The sequence below is a fragment of the Populus trichocarpa genome, chromosome 3 (genome assembly GCF_000002775.5).
Source record: "Populus trichocarpa isolate Nisqually-1 chromosome 3, P.trichocarpa_v4.1, whole genome shotgun sequence".
In the NCBI taxonomy this organism is placed as follows: Eukaryota; Viridiplantae; Streptophyta; class Magnoliopsida; order Malpighiales; family Salicaceae; genus Populus; species Populus trichocarpa.
Window position 1 is genome coordinate 18,711,497 of NC_037287.2, and position 27,811 is coordinate 18,739,307.

General features: G+C 31.5%; 1 protein-coding gene across 8 annotated transcripts; it reads left to right on the forward strand.

The window, feature by feature from the left end:
* Positions 1-62: 62 nt before the first annotated feature.
* LOC7493225 (UPF0481 protein At3g47200) lies at positions 63-27,276 on the forward strand. 8 transcript variants are annotated; one of them, XM_052451786.1, is made up of 4 exons: positions 63-181; positions 260-311; positions 3,989-4,316; positions 26,136-27,276. In XM_052451786.1, exons 3-4 carry the CDS (start codon positions 3,998-4,000, stop codon positions 27,122-27,124), a joined length of 1,308 nt encoding a protein of 435 aa, XP_052307746.1. In that variant the 5' UTR covers positions 63-181; positions 260-311; positions 3,989-3,997; the 3' UTR covers positions 27,125-27,276. The 8 variants fall into 8 exon arrangements, with proteins under 8 accessions (XP_052307746.1, XP_052307749.1, XP_052307748.1 ...); XM_052451789.1 differs by having other exon boundaries at positions 67-181; positions 3,989-4,770; positions 26,593-27,276; XM_052451788.1 differs by having other exon boundaries at positions 73-181; positions 3,989-5,029; positions 26,852-27,276.
* Positions 27,277-27,811: the final 535 nt, after the last annotated feature.

Here is a 27,811-nt window from a genome sequence, read left to right on the forward strand (position 1 = left end):
CCATCACATGGTACAGGACCACACACAATAAACATGTTGCTGCCCCTCCTCATTTAAATGTGGTGGTCGCACCATGTGATGATGCATAACAAACATATTTTTCTAATTTCTTATAAAAAGCATCTATATATCTCAGCTCTAGAGAAGATCCAATGCAGAGCAAGGTTTGAGCTTCAAACAAGTAAGTGATCATAGGTATTATTTTAACCAGTATCATTTGATTCTCGACCAATCGATTAACCATTGTCGTAACATGCAGGTATTTGATATATAACTCGGTTTGTTTTTTCTGTGCCTCAAAGCCAAACCCTGTAAGTACTAAGAAATCCTTCACAATGCATGATTCCACTCACAAGTAGCGCTGTAGATTATTGTCTTTACGCTTCGATAGGATCTTGAAGGGAGAGATAATTATTCCTATATATGGAAATTATATACATAATATGCTTCTCTCAACAAAACCCAACATCTTTCATGAGTAAACATAATGTGCCATTGAAGTTATTAAGATGGGTGTAACAAGGTGACAATGCTAAGGTAAATATAAGTTCTCTCAATGGCGTAACTCATTAATGTTCAAAAAGAAACATTAACTTTTTAATTCTTTTTATTTGTCGAAAAATGAATCTATATATTGTTGATGTTGTCCGAACTCAAGACCCCATTAATTACTTCTTCTCCTTCCTCTTCTTCTTGCTAAACGTCCTTGAGAATAGAACATTATCCTTGTTAAATGCAGTGACAGAACCGAAGGGGACTGGAGGGTACTGTAGTTGCCCTTCTCATTTTTTCCCCTTTTCATTTCTTCAAGTAACCAGTTATTTAACTTGTCCGCTGTGGATAAGATATTTTTATTTTTTATAAAAAAAATATATATACGAAGCTTTTTCAATGCATTTTTATACTTTAAAAAATCAAGAGATGTGTCTACATCAAGATATTTAATCTCACAATAAGGGATATTTACTCATTTATGTTTGCTAAATTAATTTTGTTTATATTTTTTTATTCAATCAAATGATAATAGAAATAGACAAATAAATTAAATTTATTGAACAAAATAAAAATAAAAAATATTATGCAAAGCTACACGTATTAGAACTATATATTATCTGAAAATAAAAAAAATTATTTTCAAAAATAAAATTCATCTATACAAAATATTAAAAAAAAATTATTGATGAATCAGAATCTCTTCAAGAATTAAATACACACAAAATAGTTTTTTTTTTAAAAAATCTCTATCCAAAAAGGTTAAATAAGCAAATAAAAAAAAAATCACAAATGACTAATATTAATTGAAACATAAATTTAAAAATCATTTTTTGAAAAGACATGTTGAAAAAAAGTATCAATAAAAAACAAACTAGAAGAAAAAAAATAATTGCATGTCTGACCCATTTTGTTAGGGCCCACATGTAGGCCTTCCTTAGCAGGCTCGCATGCCTAGGTCCTTTTTTTTTGTTGCCCTTGGTGCAGATGACATGTTGTTTACTCTAATTTATTTTAGAAAAAAACAAACGACACGTCGTCTATTTTTGCCAAGAATTTGGTCACTACTGTGGCAGCTGAAAAATTAGAATTTAAGTTTTTTTGACCCAAAAACCAATTTTTCAACCCATTTGTTTTTTTTATACCAAAAACACCTATTAAAATCTTAGGAACCGTGTTAAACTTATTGATGTCCTAAAAAAAATTAAAAAGCACCCCAAAAACCAAAATCAATCCAAAACAAAAAATCAACTCAAGCTTATATTTATTTTTTCATGAACTTTGAAGGTAAAAAAAAAATTAAAAAAAAAACTTAATATGAACTTCTCTCATCAAATGAAATCATTTAACACAAATATCATTCGTTTTGATGGCTTAAATCAGTGTTAACAACATGTTTTTCTCTTTACCGCTGAAATCTAGTAACCTCTCTCTCTTCTATCTAAACCAAGGACTAAAAAATAATACAAATTAACTTTGGTATCAAAATAGAATTTTAATTTTATAATCTGTGTTATTTTTGAAGTTTGAGGACCAAAGTGTATCTTGTGAAACTTATGGCACGCCACTCATGTTTAGTGTCTTTTTTGTTTTGGTCTGTCTTCTTTTAATTTCATCATTTCATAAGAAATCAAAATCAATTGGCTTTCAATTAAAACTAAAGCACAAAGAAAAAAAATTTGAGAACAAAATTAAAAAAATAAAAAATTTTACGCTGTCCATTCACAATAATATATGAGAAAATGAGTATTAAAATCTTGCACAAGAAAAAACCCACACCTTGTAGATTTATACTCAATGATCATACCCCTAAAGAAAAAAAAATCACATATATATAGTGATATTTGTTCATAAATGGATACCCAAAATAATATAAATGCTACTTCCAAGCTTGGAAATTAATACAAACACTAAAAGATTTGGGAAAAAAATAATACTGAGTGCATTGTGGATTCGGATGGTTTTCTTTTTTATTTTTTTTATTCTTTTTAATTGCATCTTTTTTTTTTAAATCAAATTAGTAACTAATTTGTTATAATTTGTTATAGAAAAACACAATTAAAAGATATAGGACCAAAAGTAAAACTCAGAAAATTATGATGGCCAATCTTAAATTAGCACAACAAAAGTTCCTTTTTATCCTTATATTTTCATTTTTCTTCTATTATAGTCCCTTTATTTTTTTGGAGTTTCATTGCATTTCAAACTTTATTTTATTTTATTTTATTTTTTACTTTCTATTTTGAGAAAGCCATTGATGAGAAAGGAGTTCAATGGTATGGTTTTTTTCCTATAAACTTGTCTGGAAATATAGATTGGTTCCGTGTAGATTTTTTTAATTTGATTAATTTTTATTTCTTGAGTAATTTTGGGGTTGATAAGTGATTTATTAAAATTTTATGATATTTAATAGGTATTTTTAATGAAAATATATTGAAAAATATATTTTTAAGCCATAAATCCTCTACGTTTGATTTTCCAACCATCACAATGATAGATAATTCCAGGCAATGCTTAGATACAATAAGTCACTTGCCACTACAAATCACCTATCATCCGCTTAGAAAAAAAAAAAACATAGAAGTCAACACTGAAGAAAAAAAGAGGTGCGGGTGTAGACTTCCAAGCACAAGTGCTTCTAAGCTTAAGTGCATCCGAGTTTTCTGATTAAAGCCAAGCACATGGGCATGGCTAGGAAGGCCATGTGCTTGGGTTTTTTTTAGAGGGTTAGGCATGCTGGGCAACCCAAGCCTGTGCACGTGGTTTTTTTTTTTTTCTTGTTTTTTTTTAAATTAATTAATTTAAAATATTACTTTATTAAATTAAATAAGAATAGATTTTAGATATTATTTTATTAAATATCAATCATTTTTTTTTAATATGAGTATAGGAGTCATTATTAAGTGTTTTGTTTTACATCCCATCATTATTTTCTTAATTTTTTTTATGGTTGCTTTTTTTACAGTATTTATTTTAATTATCATATAATTAAATAAAAATTATTTTAAAAAAATAATATTATTAAACATAGTCGGGTCTATAATCTGAGTCATATGCTTGACGAGTTGACTCGAGTCAATAAAAAATATTATCATCTAATATTTCAAAATGAAATTTACTTTGGGGGTGTTTTGAATTGCGGTGGTTTATGTTTTTCAAAGTGTTTTTCGCTACAAAATACATTAAAATAAATTTTTTATTTTTAATAAATTATTTTTAACATCAACACATCAAAATGATCCGAGAATACCTAAAAAATATTAATTTGAAGTAACGAAAAAAAAAAAATAAAATTTAAATTTTTTCAAAAATATTTTTGATACACAAGAACAAAATAGAACTTTTATATACCTCAAATTTTGAATTTATAATCAATATGTTTCTTGTCCATAGAAAAGACATCAGTAACACGCACATTTTTAATTACATTCAAAATAAAGTTTTAGATGAATCGTCGGGACATTTTTTTAAACATTTTTGCATCCATTGATTTCAGGAAAAAGAGATGAGTCGTCGGGACCCTTTAATCGTTCAAATCGACGAAAAGCTTGGAGATTTGCCTTCTAATCACTCAACATGCAGTATTTTCAAGGTTCCTAGTCGCCTCCGCCATGTAAACGAAAGGGCATTTGAGCCGGAAATCCTCTCCATCGGCCCTTATCATCGTGGAAAAGATAAATTGAAGATGATGGAAGAACATAAAAAACGTTATCTACAAAAGCTTCTTCAACGCAGAGGGGAAAGTAGCGTGGAAAGATATGTTATGGCCATGATTAGGGTGGAAGGAGAAGCTCGCAAATTTTATGATCAGTCCGTAAGTCTAGGCCAGGATGAATTTGTAGAAATGCTGCTTCTTGATGGCTGCTTCATTGTTGAGCTTATTCGCAAGTCTAACAATATTCCAGTAGTAAGAGATCAAAATGACCCTGTTTTCGAAGTGTCATGGATCCTCTCAAGCATAGAAACTGATATGTTTTTACTTGAAAATCAACTTCCATTCTTTGTTCTTTGGGAGTTGTTTACTATGACGTCTGAGGTGCAGAACGAAGACTTCTTTGGTACGGCCTTAAGTTTTTGCCAGCGGATATTTCCAGGCTCAGGAAACCATAGAATTCCTGAGAATGAATACAAGCATCTTCTGGACATATTATATCATATTGGGTATCAGACGCCTAATTCGAGGGAATCACCAGAGGACAACGATCGGTATTTCATAGGCAATGCCAAAGAGCTGCAAGAAGCTGGCATTAAATTCAAAAAGCGAGAGGGATCAAGGAGGTTGTTTGATGTTGACTTCTCGGAAAATGGCACGATAGAAATCCCATGTTTGAGAATTTATGACACAACAGAGTCGCTATTCCGAAATCTTGTTGCCTATGAACAGTGCTCTCAGCGCAAACATCTGTACGTCACTGATTATATAAGACTGATGGATTGTTTAATCAACTCTCAAGAAGATGTGCAGATACTTCGACACTCGGGAATTATTGAAAATGGGTTGGGCGATGATGGAATGGTCTGCTCCTTGTTCAATACACTAGGCATAAATGTCATACTCTCCCATAGTCGTTACTTTTATTATCATAAAGTATTCGACGGTGCGAAGGAGCATTGCAATCGGAAGCGCAATGTATGGATGGCGAAACTGAAGCATGATTATTTCAACAGTCCATGGGCACTGCTTTCGTTTTTAGCTGCTGTTGCATTGCTTCTATTCACCCTGGTACAAACTGTGTTTACAGTCCTGTCTTATTTCCAAAAGGATTAGCGTGACACAGATCCATTACAAAGTGCTGTCTTGTTTCAAATAAACTCTCCAACCATCTTTTCCATGTCGGACAATTTTCAGCTGAAGAAAGTCTGTGTTTGATGGATCGATGGTATTTCTGCCTTTCTCTGATTCTGAATGATTATGTATTCGTGATTCTAATAGAACTTCATATGCCTGTATTTGATGGATCAATTATGTAATAATGACTATGCTTGGTTATTCTAATGCCGAATGAAGGTTTTTATTTTCTTTATCCTCCTTTTTATGTCTATCTTTCTAATTATAGCTTGAGCAATGTAGAGTTTTTCTAGAACTATATAGCCTATTTGTTTGTTTTCTCATCATTGTTCTTCATGTATATTGTGTGATCTTTATTTTCACAAATTATCAGTCTTATCAATATCATCCCAAATTTATCAAAAATTAAGAAATATTGCTTTGTATGCAAGAACCTTGGGGTATTTTTTAATGTATTTTGGTTGTTCAATGGGAAAATTGCCTAACATCGAGTACCTTTGGGATGAAATCGATAAAAATAATTATTTTGAGATGTAATTGAGATTAGGAATGTTAAGGATGAGGTTTTTTTTTTTTTTTTTAATGTCATCGATCAACCATACATTTAGAATGCAGTGGATATATAATAAATTCTTGAAGCTTAATTTATTCTTTTTTTTTTCTTTTTTCCTGAATGTCACGAAGTCACCATACACATAAGCTATGGCATCAACATCATCTCTGCTGGCTTCCCTTGAATTTGAAACTTGACTAGCTCTCATTTTAATTAATTAAGGTCTAAAAATCGAATAAACCATTAAACCATGTTACGGTTGCGTGATTATCTTGTATTTACTTATTAAATAATCATCTCAATTTAATAGCTTTAATTTAAGTTTTTAGATAAAATTTTAAGATATTATTTATATTATTCTCTAACATTACTAAGGTTTTATTTAACATTATGGTATAACCATATTTTTAAAATTTTATAAAAAAAAATTTAGCTTCAATTTTTTTTTATGTTTTTAGATTATTTTGATGTGCTGATATAAAAAAATAAATTTAAAAAAATAAAATAAAATATTATTTTAATATATTTTTAAATGAAAAACATTTTAAAAAACAACTTCTTCTATGCTCCTAAACAGACCCTAAAAACCCTCCTAATATCCAAAAAAAAAAAAAAAACTGCCATTTTGTTTTTTATCCCAATTAAACAAGCAAAACTTTAGTAGATTAACAAAAACCTGAAGATATTAGGATATCACTTATTACCAAGATACATTGATTTCCTCTCTATTTTTGTCCTTTTAAAAATAGAAGGACCCTCCCCGCAGTTAACTTCTTTTTTTTTTCTTCTCTTGTCATCAATTTGTTATTTATTTCATCGTTTTACATTTTACATTGTGATAATTTACAGTAATATATTTTAATTTATTTTTTATTAAATTATCATTGCATCAAAAAAAAAAAAATCATGACATTTGCATTGATACTCAATCGTTTAAAACCAAGCCACATCTTCAGCTGATGACTGGTTGACTATAATTATAGGTCACGTACAGCACACCTTCTATCAGAGGTCCAGTTTTACGAACCTATCATATATTTTTTTTCATGTTATTTATTTAGGAGAATAGTTGTGATTATTTTTTTAAAATATTTTTCATTCAGAAATATATTAAAATAATATTTTTTTTATTTTTTAAAAATTATTTTTTATATTAGCGTATCAAAATAATTTTTTAAAAAACCAAAAATATTTTAATTTGAAGCAAATAAAAAAATAAAAAAATTTATTTTTTTTTAAAAATATTTTAAAAATATAAAAACAAATAGAGATATTTTTTATATATTACTCCCTGCAAGTTTCATTCACAGGATCTCTAGAGAAAGCAGCTCCGCATAATCTCCTTCAGCTGGCTCGATTAGACACACTTCTTGGTCCCAGCCTCTTTGACGAAAACCGCCCATCAAAGTTATTAAATGCAACCCTTCTAGTCCAAACCCAAGATTATGGATATACGGAATAATTCGAGTTGACTGGGTTAATGAAGATAATTTCATTTTAGGTGTTTTTTTTTATGTTACAACAATTATTGTTTTGAAAAAAAATAAAAAAAATTAAATTAAATTTTAATTGAGCAATCTAAGTTTCACCAACTCGATTCTTTATAAGCTCAGATCAAGTCAAGTTTAAGGTTGATTTGTAAAGCAAAGTTTAATAACACTCTCTCTAATGATTCCCTTACATTCTTTTTATTATTATTATTATTATGTTCACCTCTTTACTTAGAGTGAAGGTTAAAACCCTTTATCCAATCTTTGGTGAGTAAATTTATGAGGTTGATCGAATACGGTTCGTTAACTTAATAAATGATAGAAATCCTTTTTTTTTTTAGTTTAACGTGAGTGTCCAGGCTAGCTTGCGCGCACCTCGACTAATCCCACGGGCTCTGAAGTTAACGACCATGTAAGCCTCTAGTGGCCATCATATGAGCAACCACAGGGCTCGAACCTGAGACCACAGAGGGAGCAAACCTCTTAGTCCCAAGCTCTTACCACTGGGCCACCACCTAAATGGTTATAAATGATAGAAATCTTGTTATAATATGTCATGATTAGAAAATTTTCTGCGACTGTGCGGGCCTTCTTAGACACACCTGTTAAATAATATTTATGTAGTCTTATTTATTAAGGGTAGAATAGTATTTTTAGTTTGACCTATATATACTTTATTTGTATTTAGGTTAAGACTATGCATTCATAATATACAGATTATTCAGAATTCTAGCCTCCTTTCTCTATTTGATCTCAATTAATTTAACATGGTATCAGAGCTGGTTTTATGAAACGAGGCTTAATCTCAAGCACAAGTTCGCGGATCCAACTATTTTTTGGAGTGAGATTTTGTCTTCCGCTTCTGCAAAATTTGGTATTTCATCAGTTTCTGCAATTATTTTGGTATTTCGTCTACCTTTCAGCTTTTGCAATTTGGTATTTGTGTTCAGTTTCTGCAAATTGGTTTTGTGTTTTGGAGTAATCGTATAATTTTGAGAAGATATTTGTTTAGTTTCTGCAATCTCTGTTCAGTTTCTGCAATTTGGTATTTTGTTTTCCGCTGCTTTTGCATTCTGGTTCTCTATGATTGTTAATTATGACTACTGAAAGAGATGATTCGCTTCAGTCTGTGAGTGTGAGGTTGGATGGGAAGAACTATTCGTATTGGAGCTATGTAATGCGAAATTTTCTTAAGGGTAAGAAGATGTGGGGGTATGTTAGTGGAACTTATATAATACCTAAGAATGTTGAGGAGGGGGATGTTGTTTTGATAGATACATGGGAAGCAAATAATGCAAAGATCATTACTTGGATCAATAATTCTGTTGAGCATTCGATAGGTACGCAGTTGGCGAAGTATGAGACAGCAAAAGAGGTTTGGGATCATCTGCAAAGGTTATTCACGCAATCAAATTTTGCAAAACAGTATCAATTAGAGAATGACATACGAGCTCTTCATCAGAAGAATATGAGTATTCAAGAGTTTTATTCTGCTATGACAGATCTTTGGGATCAATTGGCTCTTACAGAATCAGCAGAATTAAAGGCATGTGGTGCCTATATTGAGCGTAAAGAGCAGCAATGATTGGTACAGTTTTTAACAGCACTTCGCAGTGACTTCGAAGGACTTAGAGGTTCAATTCTACATCGTACTCCACTGCCTTCTGTTGACTCTGTTGTTAGTGAGTTATTGGCTGAAGAAATACGTCTTCAGTCTTATTCTGAAAAGGGAATTCTTTCTGCTTCAAATCCTTCTGTACTAGCAGTACCTTCTAAGTCATTCTCTAATCATCAGAACAAGCCCTACACAAGGGTTGGCTTTGATGAGTGCAGTTTCTGTAAGCAGAAAGGTCATTGGAAGGCTCAGTGTCCTAAGTTGAGACAGCAGAATCAAGCTTGGAAGTCTGGCAGTCAATCACAATCTAATGCTCATCGACCACCTCAGGGTTATAAACCACCACACCATAATACTGCAGCAGTAGCTTCCCCAGGCTCTATTACCGATCCTAATTCTTTGGCTGAGCAATTTCAGAAGTTTCTCTCCTTGCAGCCACAAGCAATGTCCGCTTCTTCCATAGGTCAGTTGTCTCATAGTTCCTCAGGTATGTCACACTCTAAATGGGTCTTGGATTCTGGTGCTTCCCATCATATGTCTCCAGATTCCTCATCTTTTACCTCAGTGTCCCCTTTGTCCTCCATTCCTGTTATGACTGCTGATGGCACTCCTATGCCCTTAGCAGATGTTGCTTCTGTTGTCACACCTCACTTGTCTCTCCCTAATGTTTATCTTATTCCAAAACTCAAATTGAATCTTGCGACTGTTGGTCAAATATGTGATTCTGGTGATTATTTAGTCATGTTTTCTGGTTCTTTTTGTTGTGTACAGGATCTGCAGTCTCAGAAGCTGATTGGGACAGGCCGTAGGGAGAATGGACTATATATTTTGGATGAGTTAAAAGTGCCAGTTGCTGCTGCTGCCGCTGCTACTACTACTGCTGATTTGTCTTCCTTTCGTTTGAGTCTTTCATCTTCTAGTTTTTATTTATGGCATTCCCGTCTAGGTCATGTTTCATCATCTCGTTTGAGATTTTTGACATCCACAGGAGCTTTAGGAAATTTGAAAACTTGTGACATTTCTGATTGTAGTGGATGTAAACTGGCAAAATTTTCTGCTTTACCTTTTAATCGAAGTATTTCTGTTTCATCTTCACCATTTGATTTGATTCATTCTGATGTATGGGGACCTTCTCCTGTTTCCACAAAAGGAGGGTCTCGATATTATGTCTCTTTTATTGATGATCATACTCGTTATTGTTGGGTTTATTTAATGAAACATCGTTCTGAATTCTTTGAGATATATGCAGCTTTTCGAGCTCTTATCAAAACTCAACATTCTGCTGTGATCAAATTCTTTAGGTGTGATTTGGGTGGGGAATACACCTCTAATAAATTTTGTCAAATGCTTGCCTTAGATGGAACCATCCACCAAACTTCATGTACAGATACTCCTGAACAAAATGGTGTAGCTGAAAGAAAACATAGGCACATTGTTGAAACTGCTCGTTCTCTCTTGTTGTCTGCTTTTGTTCCTAGTGAGTTTTGGGGAGAAGCTGTTCTTACTGCTGTAAGTTTGATTAATACAATTCCATCTTCTCATAGTTCGGGTCTATCTCCTTTTGAAAAGTTATATGGGTATATCCCTGATTATTCCTTATTTAGAGTCTTTGGTTGTACTTGTTTCGTTCTTCGTTCTCATGTAGAACGCAGTAAGCTATCCCCTCGATCCGTTATTTGTGTCTTTCTGGGTTATGGTGAAGGTAAAAAGGGGTATCATTGTTTTGATCCAATAACTCAGAAACTTTATGTGTCTCGTCATGTTGTCTTCCTTGAGCATATACCTTTCTTTTCTATTCCATCCACTACTCATAGCCTGATAAAATCTGATCTTATTCATATAGATCCTTTTTCTGAGGATTCTGGTAATGATACCTCTCCCTATGTTCGATCAATTTGTACTCATAACTCTGCAGGTACTGGTACTTTACTCTCTGGCACACCTGAAGCTCCATTCTCATCTACAGCCCCTCAAGCTTCATCTGAGATTGTGGATCCACCTCCACGTCAGTCCATCCGCATTCGTAAGTCCACAAAACTACCAGATTTCACTTATTCTTGTTATTCTTCATCATTTACTTCCTTTTTAGCTTCTATTCATTGTCTCTTTGAGCCCTCTTCCTATAAAGAGGCAATTCTTGATCCGCTTTGGCAGCAAGCTATGGATGAGGAACTTTCTGCTTTGCATAAGACAGATACTTGGGATCTGGTTCCTCTACCTCCTAGTAAGAGTGTTGTTGGTTGTCGTTGGATGTATAAGATCAAGACTAATTCTGATGGGTCTATTGAGCGATACAAAGCTAGGCTGGTTGCAAAAGGATACTCTCAACAGTATGGTATGGACTATGAGGAGACATTTGCCCCGGTTGCAAAAATGACTACTATTCGTACTCTTATTGCCGTAGCTTCGATTCGTCAGTGGCATATTTCTCAGCTTGATGTTAAAAATGCATTCTTGAATGGAGATCTTCAAGAAGAAGTTTATATAGCACCCCCTCCTGGTATTTCACATGACTCTGGATATGTTTGTAAGCTTAAGAAAGCATTATATGGTCTCAAACAAGCACCTCGTGCTTGGTTTGAGAAATTCTCTATTGTGATCTCGTCTCTTGGCTTTGTTTCTAGCAGTCATGATTCTGCTCTTTTTATTAAGTGCAATGATGCAGGTCGTATCATTCTGTCTTTATATGTTGATGACATGATTATTACTGGTGATGATATTGATGGTATTTCAGTTTTGAAGACAGAGTTGGCTAGACGATTTGAAATGAAGGATTTGGGTTATCTTCGATATTTCCTGGGTATTGAGGTAGCATACTCACCTAGAGGTTACCTTCTTTCTCAGTCGAAATATGTTGCAGATATTCTTGAGCGAGCTAGACTTACTGATAACAAGACTGTAGATACTCCTATTGAGGTTAACGCAAGGTACTCTTCTTCTGATGGTTTACCTTTGATAGATCCTACTTTATACTGCACTATTGTTGGGAGTTTGGTAAATCTCACCATCACTCGTCCAGATATTGCATATGATGTTCATGTTGTTAGTCAGTTTGTTGCTTCTCCTACTACTGTTCACTAGGCAGCTGTTCTTCGTATTTTGCGATATCTTCGGGGTACAGTTTTTCAGAGTCTTTTACTTTCATCCACCTCTTCTTTGGAGTTGCGTGCATACTCTGATGCTGATCATGGTAGTGATCTCACAGATCGCAAGTCTGTTACCGGGTTCTGTATCTTTTTAGGTGATTCTCTTATTTCTTGGAAGAGCAAGAAATAATCTATTGTTTCTCAATCATCCACCGAAGCAGAATATCGTGCCATGGCATCTACTACCAAAGAGATTGTTTGGTTACGTTGGTTACTTGCTGATATGGGAATTTCCTTTACTCATCCTACTCTTATGTATTGTGACAACCAGAGTTCTATTCAGATTGCTCATAACTCGGTTTTTCATGAGCGCACTAAGCACATTGAGATCGATTGTCATCTTACTCGTCATCATCTCAAACATGGCACCATTGCTTTGCCTTTTGTTCCTTCTTCCTTGCAGATTGCAGATTTCTTTACCAAGGCGCATTCCATCTCTCGTTTTTGTTTTCTGGTTGGCAAACTCTCGATGCTTGTAGCTGCCGCATCGTGAGTTTGAGGGGAGATGTTAAATAATATTTATGTAGTCTTATTTATTAAGGGTAGAATAGTACTTTCAGTTTGACCTATATATACTTTATTTGTATTTAGGTTAAGACTATGCATTCATAATATACAGATTATTTAGAATTCTAGCCTCCTTTCTCTATTTGATCTCAATTAATTTAACAACACCGTATCTTCACATTTTTTTTTAATATGTTTGGTATTGTTGTAGGTTTTGTGATTGTGATTTAAAAAAAGTTGTTTTATAAAAATTACTTTTAGTTGAGGTTAGTTTGATATTTATATATGTTTGGTTAAAACTGTGGTTAAAATTGAGGTTGAATAAAAAGTAGTTTAATGTGTTTGGTTAAAAATACTTTTCAAATTGAGGTTATAAAATAACTAAAAAAGATATATATTAATATTGATAGTTTTTAATTTAAATATTGTAGATTTAACAACTACTATTACATCATTAAATAAATAATACTTTATATCAAATATTTTTTATTATTCCATTAACTTACCTTATTTCATCACGTATGAAATTCATCCGACAAGAACTATAGTTTCTATGGTATTTTGAGCATGCAACAAAATCAGGTAAAATATCATCAAAAACAAAATTGGAATTGCGATCAAATTCCGCAAATGCTACGTCATCATGCGATGTCCTTCTAATTTATGTATTGTTATTGAATAGTATTAAACACTAGTTTTTCGAGTAAAACACAATTTAAAAAAAAAATTTATCGGGTCGGACGCGGTCCAATGAACAGTTGAGACACTGTCCACGTGAGATTCACCTAGCACTATTCATTTAATCAGCGCCCTGGTGAATTAATTCACCTGGCATAGACGCGGCCACGTGAGAAGCAGCTGAAAGCTGCTTCTCACTAACCTACGGTTTCAACGGGCCCCACATACACATTAATTTGAGTTTTAATGTTACCAAACATATTGTTTACGCTGTTTGTTTTAAAAGCTACCGCAGCCGCATAAAGAAATAGGCCTTAAATTTAACTAAGAGCTGCAACATACATATACAACATACATATTATATACAACAATTTTTATTTTTTTTGCACCGAGACTTGTGGCCCAACAGCAGAGGCAAGGTTTCCTTGCCTTTGTCACCTGGGTTCGAGCCTCAGCGTGCACGTCTGTCACCCCCGCGGTGTCTTACCTGCCTACTGGGCTTGCAGGGTGTTCAGTGGGTTCGGGGATTAGTTATGGTGCGCGTAAGCTGGCCAGGACACCCGGGTTACGAAAAAAAAAAAAACAATTTATTTTTGAAATACAACAAGATTAAAAAAAAAAAAAAGTGTTTGAGAAAAACTCACAATACTAATAGTCCTGATTTCTAACAAAATGACCAGTTTTTACATCATTAATATTCAATCTAACCGTCTAGAATGAGGATTAACATGTCTAGAAATGGTTGTAAAAATCTCAGCCCGTTCCAACTGTTAAAGAGCTGGAAATAGAAGAGAGACTATTCTGCTGCCTTTCTTCTTCTCTTTTTCCCTGTTTTATATTCTCTCTTTTGCTAAAGCTGAACTGTTGCTACAGTACTAATTATTTATGTTTTGAAAGAGGCAAGCTGCTGCCCCTTGCCAATTAAATGTGGTGGTCCCACAATCACATGGTGCGGGACCACACACAACAAACATGTTTTTCTAATTTCTTTGTCGAATTTTGGCAAGGATGGATAGTAACAAAAAAAAAAAAAAAACATCGATATCTCAGCCGAAAACTGATGTGGACACTTCCATGGAACTAGCTGTCCCAGCATGCAGAGATTAAAGACGAAGACTCTTCAACTTATGAAGTCTTCGTCCTCTTGGCATAGTAGGGCGACTAGTTCTATTTCAGATCAATACATATCATTCTAATTTCTTTGTCGACTTTTGGTAAGGGTTGATAGTTATAAAAAGAATCTATATATCCCAGCTCTAGAGAAGATCCATTGCAGAGCAAGGTTTGAGCTTTCTGGGCCTCAGTGTCAAACCCTGTAAGCAAGGGCGGAGCCAGAAATTTTTTTTATCCTGGGCTATTAAATAAATATATAAATATTTTTTAAGATCGATTATTAATTCATGTACATGAATTTTTGAAGTTAACAATAAAGTTTTAATTCAAATACACTACCCAAAATATTAAAAAATAAATTTAAAAGTACATAAAATTAAAGCGAAAGTAAAAATAAACTCACTATTAAAGTTACATCCTTTGATGTTTTGTGGAATATAATTCATCTATAATCGAATCTGAATCGATATTGTAACAACCCCTCAACCAGGATAAAATAACAATCTCATGTCAACTGAAAAACAAAGTAATTAAATTTTTTCCCTCTTTCATTTCCTCCTTCCTTCACTTGATTCTTCCCTAGATTAGTGTTTTATAAGTTGAACTTTGTAAGTTTACGAGGTTATTCTTTCACTTTTTTTATTTTTTTCCTTAGATTTTTTTTTTATGTTTTTCCCTTATTTTTTTCTATTTCTCTCTCGTCTTTTCTTTTTTTTATTTTTTTATTCTGCTTCTGCCCAGTCGGAAACATATAAAAGAAAGGAGGAGCTGATTTGTTTTATTTTTTAATGGCAAATAACCATTTTACTCTTAATGAGTCATTTTGCTTTTATTTGACGGTCCTTTTTTTTTTGTTAGCACTACCAAGCTCCGTTCATTCTAAAATTTTAACCAGATTTTATTCAATATATTTTAAGATCCCTCGTAAAAGTTCAGCTCGATCTGATGGTTGGATTGAAAATTACGTCCAATAACGTAAACCTGGTCAAATTATGATTTTTCATCAAATTTCTAAATTTCTCCAAAAATTCTGAAATTTTAACCCAAGCTAAAGCATAATATTAAAAGGCTCCACGCAAATTTTCAAAATTTTTTCATAATTTAATTGAAAATTATGAATTTGTTTATATAAAACTAGTCAAAAAATATTGATAAAATCTTGACCTGGGCTAAAGCCCACCCCAGCCTTTGCCATACCTCCGCCTATGCCTGTAAGTACTAAAAAATCCTTCACCATGCATGATTCCACTCACAAGTAGCGCTGTAGATTATTGTTTTTACGATTCGATAGGATCTTGAATGGAGAGATAATTATTCCTATATATGGAAATTATATACATATGCTTCTCTCAACAATACCCGACATCTTTCATGAGTAAACATGTGCCATTGAAGTTAAGATGGGTGTAACAAGGTGACAATGCTACTAGCAAATTACATGAAGAAAACTAATATCACAACTCCTAGGTAAATACAACTTCTCTCAATGGTGTAACTCATTAATGTTCAAAGAGACATTAACTTTTTAATTCTTTTTATTTGTCAAAAAATGAATCTATTGATGCTTTTCTTCTATATTGTTGATGTTGTCCGAATTCAAGACCCTATTTTCTTCTTCTTCTTCTTCTTGCTAAACGTCGTCCTTGAGAATAGAACATTATCCTTGTTAAAAGCAGTGACACAACCAAAGGGGACTGGAGGGTGTACGTAGTTGCCCTTTTCATTTTTTTCCCTTTTCATTTCTTCAATAAGTAACTGGTTATGCGAGTTCTTCTTCACTGCGGGTAAGATATTTTTATTTTTATAAAAAAATTATATATATGCAAGTTTTTTAAATATTTTTTTGTACGTAGTTTAAAAACTTTAAGTGCAAATCAAAATTTTCATGCATACATGTAATCAAATAAATCCATAACAATGTGTCTTGATAAATAAATCAAAAATCATTTACAATACCTAAAATAAAATTTGAAAAATCGAGAGACAGGTCTACATCAAGATATTTAATCTCACAAAAAAGATATTTACCCAGTTATGTTTACTAAATTAATTTTGTTTATATTTTTTTATTCAATTAAATGATAATAGAAATAGACAAATATATTAAATTTATTGAACAAAATAAAAATGAAAAATATTATGCAAAGCTACACATATTAAAAATATTATCTAAAAATAAAAAATATATATTTTCAAAAATAAAATCCATCTATACAAAATATTAAAAAACATTATTGATGAATGAGAATCTCTTCAAGAATTAAATACACACAAAATATTTTTAAAAAAAATCTCTATCCAAAAAAGGTTAAATAAGCAAATAAAAAAAATCATAAATGACTAATATTAATTGAAACATAAATTTAAAAATTATTTTTTAAACAAACATGTTGAAAAAAGGTATTAATAAAAAACAAACTAGAAGAAAAAAAAATAGCTTGTCCGACCCATTTTGTTAGGGCCCATATGTAGGCCTTCCTTGGCAAGCCCGCATGCCTAGGTCCTTTCTTTTTGTTGCCCTTGGTGCAGACAACATGTCGTTTGTCCTACTTTGTTTTGAAAAAAAAAAAAAAAACAAATGACGCATTATCTATTTTTGCATAGAATGTGGTCATTGTGGTGGCTGAAAAATTAGGGTTTAAGTGTTTTTTACCCAAAAATCAATTTTTCAACCCATTTGTTTTTTTTTTTTACCAAAAACACCTATAAAAATCTTAGGAATTGTGTTAAACTTATCAATGTCCTAAAAAAAATAAAAAAGCACCCCAAAAACCAAAATCAATCCAAAATAAAATATCAACTCAAACTCAGATTTATTTTTTCATGAACTTCGAAGGTAAAAAAAAACCTAACTCTCATCAATGAAATCTTTTAACACAAATATCATTCGTTTTGGTGAGCTAAATCAGTGTTAACAACATGTTTTTCTCTTTACTGCTAGAATCCAGTGACCTCTCTCTTTCCTATCTTAACCAAAGATTAAAAAATATTACAAATTAACTTTGGTACCAAAATAGAATTTGAATTTTATAATCTATGTTATTTTTAAAGTTTGAGGATCAAAGTATATCTTTTGTAAAATTTATAGCACACCACCCATGTTTAGTGTCTTTTTTGTTTTGGTCTCTCTTCTTTCATTCTCATCATTTCATAAGAAATCATAATCAAGTGGTCTTCAATTAAGACTAAATCACCTAAAAAAAAATTAAAAACAAAATTAAAAAATAAAAAATTTTGCGCTGTCCATTCACAATGAGAAAATGAGTATTGAAATCTTGTAAGGAAAAAACCCATGCCTTATAGTTTTATACTTAATGATCGTACCCCTGAAAAAAACTCACACACACACACACACACACACACACACATATATATATATATATATATATATATATATATATATATATATATATATTTGTTCATAAATGGATACCCAAAAGAATATAAATGCTACTTCCTAGCTTGGAAATTCGTAGAAACACTAAAAGATTTGGGAAAAAAATAATACTGAGTACATTGTGGATTCATATGGTTTTTTTTTTTTTTTTTTCTTTTTAATTGCATCCTCTTTTTTAAAAAAAATCAAATTAGTAACTAATTTGTTATAAAAAAACACAATTAAAAGATATAGGATCAAAAGTGAAACTCAGAAAATTATGATGGCCAATCTTAAATTAGCACAGCACAACAAAAGTTCTTTTTTATCCCTATATTTTCATTTTTCTTATATTATAGTCCCTTTATTTTTTTTGAGTTTCTTTTCATTTCAAAACTTTATTTTTTTATTTTATTTTTTAGTTTCTATTTTGAGAAAGCTATTGATGAGAAAGGAGTACAATGGTAGTGGTTTTTTTTTTCCTATAAACTTGTCTGGAAATATAGATTGGGTTCCGTGTAGATTTTTTAATTCGGTTAATTTTTATTTCTTGAGTAATTTTGAGGTTGATAAGTGATTTATTAAGATTTTTTATGGTGTTTAATAGGTATTTTTAGATGAAAATATGTTGAAAAATATATTTTAAAACCATAAATCTTCTTCTCTTGATTTTCCAACCACCACAATGATAACCGAATTCCAGGCAGCACTAAAATGGCAATAAGTCACTTGCCACTACAAATAAGCTATCATCTGCTTAGAAAAAAAAACATAAAAGTGAACATTGAAGAAAAAAAAGAGGTGTGAGTATGGGCTTCCAAGCACGAGTTTAGGCTTCTAAGCTCAAGCGCGGCCGAGTTTTCTGATTAAAGCCAAGCACGTGGACATGGCTAGGAAGGCCACGTGCTTGGGCCCTTTTTAGAGGGTTAGGCATGCTGGGCAACCAAAGCTTGTGCACTTGGCCCCTTTTCCTTTTTCCTTTTTTCTTTTTCCTTTTTCTTGTTTTTTTTTTTAATTTATTTTTTTAAAATTAATTAATTTAAAATATTAGTTTATTAAATTAAATAAGAATAGATTTTAGATATTATTTTATTAAATATCAATCATTTTTTTTAATATGAGCATAAGAGTCATTATTAAGCATTTTGTTTTACATCCCATCATTATTTTCTTAAATGTTTTTTACGGTTGCTTTTTTTTACGATGTTTATTTTAATTATCATATAATTAAATAAAAAATATTTTAAAAAAATAATGTTATTAATACAGTCGGGTCTATAATCCGAGTCACGTGCTTGACGAGTTGACTCGAGTTAATAAAAAATATTATCATTTGATATTTAAAAATGAAATTTACTTTGGGGGTGTTTGGAAGTGTAGTGATTATTGATTTTTAAAGTATTTTTCGCTGCGAAATGCATTAAAATAAAACTTTGTTATTTTTAATATCAATACATCAAAATGATATGAGAATACATAAAAAATATTAATTTGAAAAAAAAAATTTATTTTTAAAAAAACATTTTTGAAATGCAAAACAAAGAAAACTTTTATATACCTCAATTTTGAATTTATAATCAACATGTTTCTTGTCCATAGAAAAGACATCAGTAACACGCACAGTTTTAATTACATTCAAAATAAAGTTTTGGATGAATCGTTGGGACCTTTTTAAAACATTTTTGTATCCATTAATTTCAGGAAAAAGAGATGAGTCGTTGGAACCCTTTAATCGTTCAAATCGACGAAAAGCTTAGAGGTTTGCCTTCTAATCACTCAACATGCAGTATTTTCAAGGTTCCTAGTCGCCTCCGACATGTAAACGAAAGGGCATTTGAGCCGGAAATCCTCTCCATCGGCCCTTATCATCGTGGAAAAGATAACTTGAAGATGATGGAAGAACACAAAAAACGGTATCTACAAGAGCTTCTTCAACTTCCATTCTTTGTTCTTCGGGAGTTGTTTACTAAGATGTATGAGGATCAGAACGAAGACTTCTTTGGTATGGCCTTAAATTTTTGCCAGCGGATATTTCCAGGCTCAGGAAACCGTAGAATTCCTGAGAATGTTTGCAAGCATCTTCTTGACATAATGTATCGTACTGGGTATCAGCAGCCTATTACGAGGGCACCACAGGACAACGATCGGTATTTCATACGCAATGCCAAAGAGCTGCAAGAAGCTGGCATTAAATTCAAAAAGCGAGAGGGGTCAGGGAGGTTGTTTGATGTTGTCTTCTTGGAAAATGGCACGATAAAAACTGATTTTTTTTTTTTTAATGTCATCGATCAACCATACATTTAGAATGCAGTGGATATATAATAAATCTTGAAGCTTAATTTATTCTTTTTTTTTTCTTTTTTCCTGAATGTCACGAAGTCACCATACACAAGCTATGGCGTCAACATCATCTCTGCTGGCTTCCCTTGAATTTGAAACTTGACTAGCTCTCATTTTAATTAATTAAGGTCTAAAAATCGAATAAACCATTAAACCATGTTACGGTTCCGTGATTATCTTGTATTTACTTATTAAATAATCATCTTAATTTAATAGCTTTAATTTAAGTTTTTAGATAAAATTTTTAGATATTATTTATATTATTCTCTAAAATTACTAAGATTTTATTTAACATTATGGTATAACCATATTTTTAAAATTTAAAAAAAAAAATTTAGCTTCAATTTTTTTTTATGTTTTTAGATTATTTTGATATGTTGATATAAAAAATAAATTTAAAAAAATAAAAAAATATTATTTTAATGTATTTTTAAACAAAAAATATTTTAAAAAACAACTTTTATCATGCTGCTAATCAGACCCTGAAAACCCTCCTAATATTATATATATAAAAAAAACTGTCATTTTGTTTTTATCCCAATTAAACAAGCAAAATTGAGTAGATTAACAAAAACCTAAAGATATTAGGATATCACTTATTACCAAGATACATTGATTTCCTCTCTTTTTTTGTCCTTTTAAAAATAGGACCTTCCCTGCAGTTAACTTTTTTTTTTCTCTTGTCATCATTTTGTTATTTATTTCATCGTTTTACATTTTACATTGTGCTAACTCACAATTTAGCTTCATAATATATTTTAATTTATTTTTTATTAAGTTATCATTGCATAAAAAAATAAAAAAATCATGACATTTGCTTTGATACTCAATCGTTTAAAACCAAGCCACATCTTCAGCTGATGACTGGTTGACTATAATTATAGGTCACAACACACCTTCTATCAGAGGTCCAGTTTTAGGAACCTATCATTTTTTGAGTGTTAGAGTTATATTAGCTCCTTGCAAGTTTCGTTCACAGGATCTCTAGAGAAAGCAGCTCCGCATAATCTCCTTCAGCCGGCTCGATCAGACACATTCTTGGTCATTTGTCAACAATAGTAGCTGCACTAGCAGTCTTTTTGACTCTTAAAAACTGACCTGTTTATTTCTCACCGTTTATAGCTTTTTTTCTTTGACAATAGCAGCTATCCTTCTAGAAGATGGACTGCAAACGTTTCATTGTCAATGGACGGTGCAGTTCATTGATGATTGCTGCACATTGGTAACAATCCTAACATTATTATGTTTGTGGGAGCCCATTATATGTTACGTCGAGGAATAACTAATAAGAAGTCAATAAATAAATTACACGACTGTTTTATAATAAGGTCTCTGGTAAGGTTTTGTGTCGAATAAAAGAGTGAAGAATAAATATGTAGTGTGCCTCCCTTTACAGATCTTAGAGTTCAAAAGAGAAAGGCATTAATTTGTATATGATCATCAGGCGCTTTCTTCCATACATTTCTAGAAATTTTTAACAGAAAAATCTAATAAAATCTGGCATCCAAGTGTAGAGAGTAATAAATAAAATGGGAGAGGCAAGTAAGGGTCCATTTGTATTTTTAAATCATAGATATTCCATTCAACATGTTAATGCTCTCTTTTAGGGGAGTGGAAAAAAAATACATTTATAGTAGCAAAAGTAACCATGTGAAGTGATTGTATAAGTATTGTCGTCTACCACTGCATAAGTACATATGCCCCTTGAAAGAAAATTTTCTGGGACTGTGTGGGCATGTGCCTTCATAGACACACCGTATCTTCAACGGTGTTTTATATGATAAATTTATGATTTTCTATCTTAACCATCGTGATTTTCTAGTTGTCCCAGCATGCAGAGTTCAAGGACGAAGACTCTTCAACTTATGAAGTCTTCGTCCTCTTGGCATATTAGGGCGGCTAGTTCTATTTCTGATTAATGCATATTATTCTAATTTCTTTGTCGACTTTTGGCAAGGGTTGATAGTCATAAAAAGCATCTATATATCTCAGCTCTAGAGAAGATCCATTGCAGAGCAAGGTTTGAGCTTCAAACAAGTAAGTGATCATAGGTATTATTTTAACCAGTATCATTTGATTCTCGATCAATCGATTAACCATTGTTGTACGTAACATGCAGGTATCTGATATATAACTTGGTTTGTTTTCTCCGTGCCTCAATTTCAATCTCTGTAAGTACTCAAAAACCCTTCACCATGCATGAGTCAACTCAGAAGTACGTAGCACTGTAGATTATTGTTCTTACGATTCGATAGGATCTTGAAGGGAGAGATAATTATTACTATCGATCGGAAATTATATACATATGCTTCTTTCAACAAAACCCAACCCAACATCTTTCATGAGTAAACATGTGCCATTGAAGTTAAGATGAGTGTAACAAAGGGACAATGCTACTAGCAAATTACAAGAAAAAAACTAATATCACAACTCCTAAGGTAAATATAAGTTCTCTCAATGGCGTAACTCCATGTTCAAAGAAACATTGACTTTTTAATTCTTTTTATTTGTCAAAAAATGAATCTATCGATGCTTTTCTTCTATATTGTTGATGTTGTCCGAACTCAAGACCCCATCCCCATTTACTTCTTCTCCTTCCTCTTCTTCTTGCTAAACGTCCTTGAGAATAGAACATTATCCTTGTTAAAAGCAGTGACAGAACCAAAGGGGACTGGAGGGTGTAGTTGCCCTTTTTATTTTTTCACCTATAACATGTATTATATAAGTAACTAGTTACGTGAGTAGTGCTTTGTTATGGGTCAGTTATTTTTATTTTTATCTTTTATAAAAAATTTATATATGCGAGTCTTTTTAATATATTTTTGTAGTTTAAAAAATTTAAGTACAAATTAAAATTTTATGTATATACGTAATCGAATAAATCAAGAACAATATGTGCTGATAAATAAATAAAAAGTCATTTACAATACCTAAAAATAAAATTTGAAAAATCGAGAGATAGGTCTATATCAAGATATTTAATCTTGAAAGACATGATATTTTTCCAGTTATGTTTGCTAAATTTTATTTATTAAAATATTTTTTTCTTCAACCAAATGATAATAAAAATAGACAAACACATTAAATTTATTGAATAAAATAAAATAAAATAAAAATATTATGCAAAGCTATACATATTAGAAATATTATCTGGAAATAATTTTTTTATTTTCAAAAATAAAATTCATCTACACAAATATTTTAAAAAAATATTGATGAATCAGAATCTCTTCAAGAATTAAACACACACAAAATAATTTTTTAAAAAAATCTCTATCCAAAAAAAGTTAAATAGGCAAATAAAAAATCACAAATGACTGATATTAATTGAAACATAAATTTAAAAATTATTTAAAAAAGATATGTTGAAAAAAGGTATCGATAAAAGTAAACTAGAAGAAAAAAAATAATAGTCTGTTTGGCCCATTTTATCAAAGCCCACGCGTGGGCCTTCCCTTGTAGGCCCGCATGCCTAAGCCCTTATTTTTTTTGTTGTCTTTGCTGCAGACATGTCGTCTGCCCCAATTTGTTTTCAAAAGAATAAACAAACGACGCGTTGTCTGTTTTTGCCTGAATTTTGGCCACTGTGATGGCTGAAAAATTAGGACTTATGTGTTTTTGACCTAAAACCAATTTTTCAACTCATTTTTTATACCAAAAACACCTATAAAAATCTTAGAAACCGTGATAAACTTATTCATGATTTTAAAAAAATAAAAAAGTACCCCAAAAACCAAAATCAACCCGAAACCAAAAATTACCCAAGTTCAGATTTGTTTTTTTCATGAATTTTAAAGTAAAAAAAACACCTAATATGAACTTTTCTCATCAAATGAATTGATTTGACACAAATATCGTCTATTTTGGTGGTTTAAATCAGTGTTAACAACATGTTTTTTCTCTACTGCCGGAATTTAGTGACTTCTCTCTCTACTCTATTAACCAGGGCCTAAAAAATAACACAAATTAACTTTTGTACCAAAATAGAATTTGAATTTTATAATATGTGTTATTTTTGAAGTTTAAGGACCAAAATGTATTTTTTATGAAACTTATGGCACGCCATCTATGTTTGGTATCTTTTTCGTTTCGGTGACTCTTCTTTCAATCCCACTATTTCATAAGAAATAAAAAACAATTGGTTTTCAATTAAGACTAAATCACCAAGAAAAAATGTTTGAGGACAAAATTTAAAAAACAAAAATTTTTGCACAATTCATTCACAATAATATACGAATGAGTAGTTAAATCTTGCAATGATCATACCCCCTAAAGAATATACATACACTAAAAGAATATAAATTCTACTTCCAAGCTTAGAAATTACTATAAACACTAAAAGATCTTGGGGAAAAAAAATTATGAGTGCATTATGGATTCTTATGGTTTTTTTTTTTTTGCTTTTTATTCTTTTTAATTGGATTTTTTTTTATCAAATTAGTAACTAATTTGTTATAGAAAAACACAATTAAAAGATATAGGACCAAAAGTAAAACTCATAAAATTGTGATGGCCAATCTTAAATTAGCACACTAAAGTTCTTTTTTATCCCTATATTTTCATTTTTCTTCTATTATAGTCCCTTTATTTTTTTGGAGTTTCATTTCATTTCAATTTTTTTTTTAGTTTCTATTATGAGAAAGCCATTGATGAGAGAGGAGTTCAATGATGGTGGTTTTTTCATATAAATATATCTGAAAATATAGATTGGGTTACATGTAGATTTTTTTAATTCAGTTAATTTTTATTTCTTAAGTAATTTTGCCTTTGATAAGTGGTTTATTAAAGTTTTTATGATGTTTAATATATAGGTATTTTAGGTGAAAATAGATTATTAAACCATAAACCCTCTCCCCTTGATTTTCCAGCCATCACAATGGTGGCCGAATTCCAGGCAGCGCTTAGTTAGCAATAAGTTGTTTGCCACTACTTATGACTTATCATCAACTTAGAAAAAAAAAAAACATAGAAGTGAACATCGAAGAAAAAAAATAGGTGCGTGTATAGGTTTCCAAGTACTAGTCTAGGCTTCTAAGCTCAAGTGTGGCTGAGTTTTCTGATTAAAGCCAGGCACGTGGGCATGGCTAGGAAGGCCACGTGCTTGGGCTTTTCTTAGAGGGTCAAACGTGTTGGGCTACCCAAGCTCGTGCACTTGGCTCCTTTTTTTTTTCTTTTTTTTTAAATTTAATTTTTTAAAAAAAATTAATTAATTTAAAATATTAGTTTATTAAATAAATAAAAATATTTTTTAGATATTATTTTATTAAATATCAATAATTTATTTTTTCAAATATGAGTGCTGGAGTCATTATTAAACATTTTATTTTACATCCTATCATTATTTTCTTAAAAGATTTGTACGATTGTTTTTTTTATAGTATTTATTTTAATTATTATATAATTAAATAAATAATATTTTAAAAAATAATATTATTAAACCTAGTCGGATTTATAATTTGAGTCAAACGATTAACGAGTTGACCGGAGTCAATTAAATATATTATCATCTAATATTTAAAAATGAAATTTACTTTATATACCTCAAATTTTGATTTTTTTTTTTACATTTTGAATTTATAATCAATATGTTTCATGTCCATAAAACAGACATCAGTAACACGCACATTTTTAATTACATTCAAAATAAAGTTTTAGATGAATCGTCGGGACATTTTTTTAAACATTTTTGCATCCATTGATTTCAGGAAAAAGAGATGAGTCGTCGGGACCCCTTATACGTTCAAATCAACGAAAAGCTTGGAGATTTGCCTTCTAGTCACTCAACATGCAGTATTTTCAAGGTTCCTAGTCGCCTCCGCCATGTAAACGAAAGGGCATTTGAGCCGGAAATCCTCTCCATCGGCCCTTATCATCGTGGAAAAGATAAATTGAAGATGATGGAAGAACATAAAAAACGTTATCTACAAAAGCTTCTTCAACGCAGAGGGGAAAGTAGCGTGGAAAGATATGTTACGGCCATGACTGGGTTGGAAGGAATAGCTCGTCAATTTTATGATCACTCCGTAGTAAGTCTAGGCCAGGATGAATTTGTTGAAATGCTGCTTCTTGATGGTTGCTTCATTGTTGAGCTTATTCGCAAGTATAACAATATTCCAGGAGTAAGAGATGACAATGACCCTGTTTTCGAAGTGTCATGGATCCTCTCAAGCATAGAAACTGATATGTTTTTACTTGAAAATCAACTTCCATTCTCTGTTCTTTGGGAGTTGTTTACTATGACGTCTGAGGTGCAGAACGAAGACTTCTTTGGTATGGCCTTAAGTTTTTGCCAGCGGATATTTCCAGGCTCAGGAAACCATAGTATTCCTGAGAATTATACATGCAAGCATCTTCTGGACATATTATATCATATTGGGTATCAGACGCCTGATTCGACGGAATCACCAAAGGACAACGATTGGTATTTCATACGCAATGCCAAAGAGCTGCAAGAATCTGGCATTAAATTCAAAAAGCGAGAGGGATCAAGGAGGTTGTTTGATGTTGTCTTCTTGGAAAATGGCACGATAGAAATCCCATGTTTGAAAATTTATGACACAACAGAGTCGCTATTCCGAAATCTTGTTGCCTATGAACAGTGCTCCCGGTGCAAACATCTGTACGTCACTGATTATATAACACTGATGGATTGTTTAATCAACAATCAAGAAGATGTGCAGATACTTCGACACTCGGGAATTATTGAAAATGGGTTGGGCGATGATGGAATGGTCTGCTCCTTGTTCAATAACCTAGGCATAAATGTCATACTCTCCCATCGTCGTTACTTTTATTATCATAAAGTATTCGACGGTGTGAAGGAGCATTGCAATCGGAAGCGCAATGTATGGTTGGCGAAACTGAAGCATGATTACTTCAACAGTCCATGGGCACTGCTTTCGTTTTTAGCTGCTGTTGCATTGCTTCTATTCACCCTGGTACAAACTGTGTATACAGTCATGTCTTATTCCAAAAGGATTAGCGTGACACAGATCCATTACAAAGTGCTGTCTTGTTTCAAATAAACTCTCCATCCATCTTTTCCATGTCGGACAATTTTCAGCTGAAGAAAGTCTGTGTTTGATGGATCGATGGTATATCTGCCTTTCTCTGATTCTGAATGATTATGTATTCGTGATTCTAATAGAACTTCATATGCCTGTATTTGATGGATCAATTATGTAATAATGACTATGCTTGGTTATTCTAATGCCGAATGAAGGTTTTTAATATTTTATAAAAAACATTTAGCTTAAAATTGTTATTTTATATTTTAAGATTATTTTGATGTATTGATATTAAAAATAAATTTAAAAATATAAAAAATATATATTATTTTAATATAATTTTAAATAAATAAATATTTTAAAAAACAATTTTTACCGTACCCTAAGAACCCTCCTAATATCCAAGAAAGACTGTCATTTTGTTTTTTATCCCAATTAAACAAGCAAAACTTTAATAGATTAACAAAAACCTAAATTCCGCATTCAGACCTTGTTGTGATAGGAAATGGCCCCATAGCTGTAGGTAATTCTTACCTATTTTGCATAGTTGTCATGTTTGCCCGAGGATCTCATCTAGTTTAATGCTCGTTTCCATAATTTCTATTAATTTTTTTTTTATCTAAAATATATATTTCTTTGTTTCTTAATCTTAACTTGATTTAACTTGGAAGAGTCTATTAAATCTTAAATCATATATCAATCTAT

Bases quoted from the DNA above. Each gene is read 5' to 3' on its own strand.
- LOC7493225 (XM_052451784.1), top strand. From the start codon at position 25,814: ATGAGTCGTCGGGACCCCTTATACGTTCAAATCAACGAAAAGCTTGGA.